General features: G+C 40.4%; 1 protein-coding gene across 3 annotated transcripts in view; it reads left to right on the top strand.

Annotated features, from left to right (window-relative positions):
- Nucleotides 1–1,025: 1,025 nt before the first annotated feature.
- LOC106901224 (DNA helicase B-like) overlaps nt 1,026–6,967 on the top strand; it is a 15,713-nt gene continuing 9,771 nt past the window's right edge. Inside the window, exons 1-3 of one of the 3 annotated variants that reach the window (XM_014963662.1) lie at nt 1,026–1,648; nt 4,170–4,396; nt 5,758–6,630. In XM_014963662.1, coding sequence (XP_014819148.1) covers nt 1,372–1,648; nt 4,170–4,396; nt 5,758–6,630 — 1,377 coding nt within the window. In that variant the 5' untranslated portion in view covers nt 1,026–1,371. The remainder of the gene's footprint in view (nt 1,649–4,169; nt 4,397–5,757; nt 6,631–6,967) is intronic. The other 2 variants (XM_014963665.1, XM_014963664.1) reach the window with 2 other exon arrangements.

Here is a 6,967-nt window from a genome sequence, read left to right as displayed (position 1 = left end):
AGCCGGTGAGGGGCGGCTGGGGGCCGGGCGGCGGGCGGGCGGCCCTCGGTGCCCTCCTCTGCCCGCGGCCTCCCTCGGAGGCGGGCTCGGGCTCGGCCCGGGGCGCTGCGTTTGGAACGAGTGGGCTGGACCCGGCGTCTGCGGTGGGCTCGGCCCTCGGGCGGCTGTGGAGAGGTGGCTGGGCCGAGGGCCTGGGGTTCGGCCCGGTGCCGGGCAGCCTGCTCCTCCCCGGGACCGGCAGGGGCGTGTCTGCGGGTGCAAACGACAGTCAAATCGAAACTGGCTCCTTCCCCGGTTACTGAACCGGTAACGAGTGAAGGGGAAGCGATGCGAAGCAGGGGATAAATCCTGCACAGGTGGTAGAAGTACGGCCATGTGTGCAACAGCGAGAAAACAAAGTTTTTCCAGCCAAGTTAACTTTACACAAAAAATACATTCATTTTTCTCCTTTATGACATGCAAGAGCATTGATACTTGATATTAGTGATTCCCTACATTCTGTTCAGTGCTTAGAAGAGCAGGTGACGTTGGAGCAAAATACTCTGCCTAGCAATAGTATTTGATCCAAAACTTGTTTTAAAAATGGCTACATTGAGGTGGGTAACAAGGGGTAAATAAATACACAAGTTGCTGTAGACCTAAGAGCTGCTGGTACTCTGGTTTGGTGAGAAAGAAGTCCTGCTACACATGGGTGCTCCTTTGTTCTGGTCATGTAATTTAGTCCCCAATTATGGATTATGGAGCAGTGTATTCATTTTTGTGAGGGAATGAGGATGGAAAGGGGAGGCAAACCAGGTCATACAAAACGTTAAGAGTTTCTTATATTAATTGGTTATAAATTTGGTGGTTTCAGTTAGCATACAAATGTATCTGAGGAGGATGCAGGCACCATCATGCAATATTTTGTGGTAAAACTGTTTAAAATTGAACTGTAAACTTGACTTGGCATAAAGGGTGTAATACTAAGCCATATGCCAATGTGTTTAATTGGCTTAATAAATATACGTATGTAAGTTTAATTTTGTAGTTCTGACACTTAGAGAAGCAGCTTTAGTGCTTGTTTCTGGGGCTGGCTTTTGCTTTCGTTTTTAAATACTCCTGGAAAGACTGACATCAGGAAGTTAATGAAAACCCCTGCTTTACTTTTGCTACTGAAACAAGACAAAAGACAAAAATAAGCTTTGTACAGATAAAACGTTTTTAATCACACCAAACTTTTAATCTTTATGACTATTGATTAACAATGGTTTTATTTTTCTTTTTAATGATTCAGTTGTTATACAAGAAGAACACTCCAAAAAGGAGTATGAAGTAGTTGGACGTTTTCCATTAGTTGACCCTTGGTGGAGAGTTAATGTTAAAGCTAAAAAAATGGGGTCGAAGTACTTTGTGCAAGGATACCCATCGTATTTTCTGCGGACTGATATAGAAGAAAACAACCGACAAGTCTTTTCACTCTTTCTTAAGGAATGTGCTGTTCCTGAGGATTTTAAAGAAAAGTTTTTTACTTGGCTTCCTATGGACTTTATGCTGAGTTTTAGAAATCTTGAAGAAAAACTAAACCAGTTCCAAGTTGCACACTTACGGACAAGGAAGAAACAAAGAGACACCAAGGATTATGACATCTTCTACTATGTTTCAAAATCATGTAGGTATATCTTGTGCTATTTTGATTGTTTTATAAGCTAATGAGTTCTGTCTCGGATACTGTTCAAGCTAGTGTGTCTTCATATAAAGTGTATATTCAAATTAATTTTGAGCATACAATTTAAAAGATTTTTTTTTTTTAAATTTGAGGACAGGGGGACAATTGACCATTTAAAGATAGGCATAGAGTTAGAAATACGTAAGGACTTCTCTGAATTCTGCAGGCTGACTAAGTGGAATTGTCTGTGCTAGGGATGCAAAGACTCTGGTGCTGCCTTCCTATAGTTTATTCAGATGCAACAAGGCTTATTAAAAAATGGGTTCAGCGCTGCTTAAACGTGGTGGTATGGCTTTTTAAGATAAATACGTGTTCAGAAATAGTTCAGCTGCTGCTTTGTAGCCAGGGGAACAGGGAATGAGCTCAGGGTGGTCTGTGTCAGCTGCACTACATAGGCTATCTTAGTGTATTTGTGTCCTGCCCATCAGCAGGTTGGCACGGCTGGGGCGGAAACACTGGCCTGTCCCTGTGTGGAGATAGTGCAGGACTGCTGAGGGTCCTGTTGTGGGCTGTGTTGGTGTGACTACATGAGTGTTGGAGACTGGATCAAGAGTGTGCTTTGGAAGCCAACATCCCTCTTGTCCCCGTTGTGTTGCAGTCTCCAAGACTATTGACTGTATCCCTGCTGGATGAAACCCAAAAGATGTGTTCCAGTTGCACACCTAAGGTACTCCAGCCCTTAATGGGCATTGACTGTGGCACCAAACTATAGCTGGGCTGAAGCAGAATGCTGAAATGCAGAAAGTCAAGACATCTGAGACGTGTCTTCAGCATTAGCTGTCTTGTTTCACTCCAATGACCCGGTTCTGTTATATGATGTTCCTGGTGTGGACGTAGGCAGTCTGGGGTTGGTGCTGTACAGAGCCACTTGGGTGTCAGTGCCATGAGACTCAGTACTCTGAATTGGAGGAGGTCTTTTAAATTCAGCCACAGCTGTGCATAAATCTCTACAGGCAGGTTGGCTCTACCTACTGTTACATGCAAGCAAATGAAGTCTTCCAGTATGTGGGTTACTGGGCAGTGTCAGGTCAAAACATGGAGGTGACTGTTCTGGAGGTCAGATCGTTTCTAACAGGAGAAGTCAAAGCTTCTGCTGTGTTTGAGCTGACTTTACTCCAAATCACATGTGTAAAGAGGAAAATTTTCACAGTCCTATGGACTTTCAGGCTTTTCGTTCTGTTTTTGTAATGGTAGAAAAGTGTTTAGCCCCTGTTTATGGACTTCAGGTCATTTTGTGACCACAAAGGGGTGGGTATCGATAGTGGTAGAAACGCAGCTCTAGTCTGCTGTGTGAGTTTTGATGGGATATATGGATCACTTTTGATTGAGGCGTGTCCAGTATGTTCAGGAATCTTCAGGGGTGAAGATTGCACAGTGTGCTTAGGCGTCCTGGTCACTGTTCTGGTAGTTCGTGGATTTTCCCTAATTCATAATTTAGCTTAATTTGCTACAAATTAAGCTTTCTTCTTTCTCTATCATGGGGCAATAGAAAACACTCCCCCCAACCCGTATGTCATGCTGCTGTTACTACTATTGTAATTTGTTTCTGGTTGTCATTAATTGTTATGGACTTGAGCAGTTTGTTCTTCAAGCCTCCATGATGTGGAAGTACCATGTGTGGAAATGTCATGTGTTGATTTTCTACGTGTAAATTAAGTATTTGCTGTAAAGTTTTAGACTTGCCTTTAAAGTTGGTTTTTTAAAAGTACTTCCTTTAAAGGTTTTATCTTTGCCTTTCTGTAGGTAAGACAGCGATCAGAAAAACGCTTACCTGCGAAAAATTGGTGGTTTAAATTTGGAATTAAGAAACTTCCTTAACACTTAATTCAAAATTGCATTGTTGTTGGTTTTTTTTTTTCTTGCCAAGAGATAAAAATTTGAGAAGTTTCACTTTCTTCTGAAATTTGTTTTTTAAAGCAAGCTGAAGAGAAAATCAGTTTTATTATACCCCTTTTGCAGGATTCCCAAGACTGATCCAAATGAGGAAAGGCATAGCTTAATTTTGGCTTCATTGAGAAAGCCAGTGGAGAACACTGTTCCTAAGTTTGTTCACTGATCTGATACAAATTTAGAAGCCTCTTTTCTTATTTTGGATTTTAAACATTCTTCTGTACATCTGGAAATTATCTTTAAAGAGCCAGGTGTGGTGAGGTCTGAGCTGACTTTCTACAATATGCTACTGAGTATGCAGTTTAAACCAAGTGTCTAATGCATATTTTCCATATGAGTACATTTAGTTGCAGTTTTTATGTCATCTGTTTACATTATTTTTTCCCAAGACAGTTCAGGGAAAACAGACTTTAAGAAAATTTGAAAAGGATTACAAAGAATAAGAAACTGAAAGAAATTTGGGATGCTTTGGGTGTAGGGGAGGCAGAAAGATAAAAGCCAGAGTCAGTTTAAATTGCCTTTACAAATATCTTTGTATATTACTTAAAATGTTCTTGGTTTATGGTGCATACAGTGGCAGGCAAGGCGGTGTTGGTAGCTCTGACTTTTCCGTTGCTGCTGGAATTCTTGCCGGTTCTTCTGCCGCGCCATTTTTGCTCTCTGTTGGATTTGGTGCATTGGCACAGAAAGACTGAAGAAAACAATGATGCAGATGGTGAGGAAGTACACTTTCAAGACAAGATGCTAACTAAATTGGATGAGATACTAAAGAATGAGCCATGGAAACTTGGATTCAGCAGGGTAAGTAATGTTAAGCAGGGTAAAAAATGTGGTGGTTTTTTTACGTTTGAGCTTTGTTAGAACACAGTGCTGTTTCAGTTATGTTCAGTTCATTAAGTGGGCATTTGTAAGAAGTAAGCTTAGTTCATTTGGAAATGGATGATGTACCGGACTCAGTTTTAGCAAAGGGTTTTTCTCCCACTTGGTCTATAATAAATTAATCTCAGAAGATTTTAAAGGTGGTTTTGGTACAGCTGTTTGTTTAGTCTTTTCTACAAGGAGCAGAAAATTAAGTACTTGAGGTAGTGGGGCCAAAAGTAAGAAAGCTAATTTAACACCCTCAATTGTCCTATTCAGTTTTATACTGGCAAATGAGATCTGTTCTTGACATGTGGAACAGTATCTAAGCTGTCATAGTAGGGTAGGTAAGTTACTCTGTAGGAGGCCATCTGGCGTAGTGGTTCTCCTGTTTTATAGTGGGATTTGTGGTTGCTGCTTCCTTCCCTTCCTGTTTTTCTTCGCTAGGCTGCTGCTGCCCCTCACCTGAGCACTCCTCTACCTCAGCTGTGAGCTGTAGCTTAATCATTCAGGAGTGTAAGTAGTTAATCCCTCTGCTCCAGCCCCTCACTGCTTTTACTGACAGTTCTGACTTTTCTTGGAGACCTCCAGGTTCGGAGATTCAGCAGTCTAGCCAATATATTCCAGTATTTTGCATCCTTTTCTTTAAGAAGCTTTTCCTGATGTGCAATTTGACTATTCCTTGATGCAGTATAGACTTGCTGCTCTCTTGTTGCTTGTACCAAGGATCTGCATTCTACTGCAGTTTTTTTATTGCTTGAAGACTGTCTTGAGCTTTTTCTCTTAAGGCTCATCAGGTCCAATTAATTTTTCATTTCCTCAATAATTTGTCTTTTTTTGCACATCTCAGTCTTTCACTATTCTGCAGTAGGTTGTGTGTTTCTTGAAGTAGCATGTTCAGAATTGGGTACAGTATTTTGGGTACAATGTTCTGGCTAATGGCTTTCCTATGCTCTGTTTTGACAGGGGTTTTTTGTGCCTTTACTTGAAATTGTGCTAATTAGGTGAGCGCAAGTTCTTCCTAATGCCCAATTTTTCTGCAAGGTTTTTGATTTTTAAACTTTTCATTTTATATGAAGGGGTGGCTGGGAGGAATTATCATTCCATCTTACTTTTAAATATCTTGCTTTCGTACAGCTTGAAAACCATTATAACTTTCTACATTATGAAAAAAAAAAATTTTTTTTTGTAGACTTCCACCCTCTGAATTGCAGTTTGTATTTGCTAGGAGGAGTGTTATCCAGCAAGAGACTAACATCTTCTGAAATAAATATATGTTTGATTTTATTCTTTTTGGGGAGAAGATCACCTATAGGGAACTGAACCTTTCTTACTGTGAGGCAACGTGGGCCGCCTTCTGTCAGTGTGAACATCTCCTCCGGAAGATTCCTGAATTGCAGAAGAATGCATTAATTCTGTATGATCAACTCAAGAAAAAGTGTAGAGAAATGGGACACACGTACGAAGATCAAGATGAATTAGCTCGTTTTGTATCTAAAGATATGTCCATTGAGCATGCTTGGCAATCTCTTGAATTTTTGAAAGATCAGAACATAGTGATTAGGGAGAAAAAACTGGTGTTTCTGCCTCATCTTTACAAATCTGAAAAAGACATTGCAATGTATATAGGTAACCTTCTGTCAAACCATTCGTGGCAACTGGATGTTGATGTGAGAAAGGTACTTAATGTTTCTGAGACATCAAGAGAAGTAGTAGATAACAAAACGAGTATTACCCAGGATCATGAAATAGAACATCTGAAGGAAAATAGCCTGGACAATCATAATGGTGAAAATCACTTTCTTGAAAACGAAGTGGGGTCTGTGTCTGGTACCCAAAGTGAACCAGAGGTAGACTTAGAGCAAGTGATTGCTGTGGAAAAGATTTGTTCTAATCCTGTCACAATCATCAGTGGTAAAGGAGGCTGTGGAAAGAGCACAATAGTTAGCTGCCTTTTTCGTCACTTAAAGCAGATGGAAAAAGAAGTGGAAGCTGCTTCTAAGGACTTTGAAGAAGACTTGGATGCATCTGAGGAATGGAATACTTTTGATCATCATTTGGAGTCAGAGAATATGTACGCAAAAAAAATGTTGAATGTACTATTTACTGCACCTACAGGGAGGGCGGCAAGCCTTTTGAGTGAAAAAACTAAGCTTCCCGCATATACACTGCATCAAGTAAGGATAATTTTTTTTTTTTCCCCTTTAAAAATTGTGTTCTGAAAGACCTTTTGGCACTGTGCATATGTGTTTTGGAAAAAAAGCTTGTTATCAAACTTTCGTATTGTAGCTATTAATGCTTAGGTATAGCTTGCCAGCGTTTGAAAGTCAGTGTTACATTTGGGGGGATAATAAGCCAGTTATTTGAAATACATCATTTGCTATAACTTTGGGGGTTTTTTCATACTTATACACATATCAAATTTATGCCTTTCCAGGACATTTGGCCTTTTTAGCTTCTCAGTTTCTGGTGGTGGTTTTTTTGGTTTCTTTTTTTTTTTTTTTTATTGAAGAG

The sequence above is a fragment of the Calidris pugnax genome, unplaced genomic scaffold (assembly GCF_001431845.1).
Source record: "Calidris pugnax isolate Ruff unplaced genomic scaffold, ASM143184v1 scaffold44, whole genome shotgun sequence".
Taxonomy (NCBI): Eukaryota; Metazoa; Chordata; class Aves; order Charadriiformes; family Scolopacidae; genus Calidris; species Calidris pugnax.
This window is presented reverse-complemented; position numbering and strand designations above follow the sequence as displayed.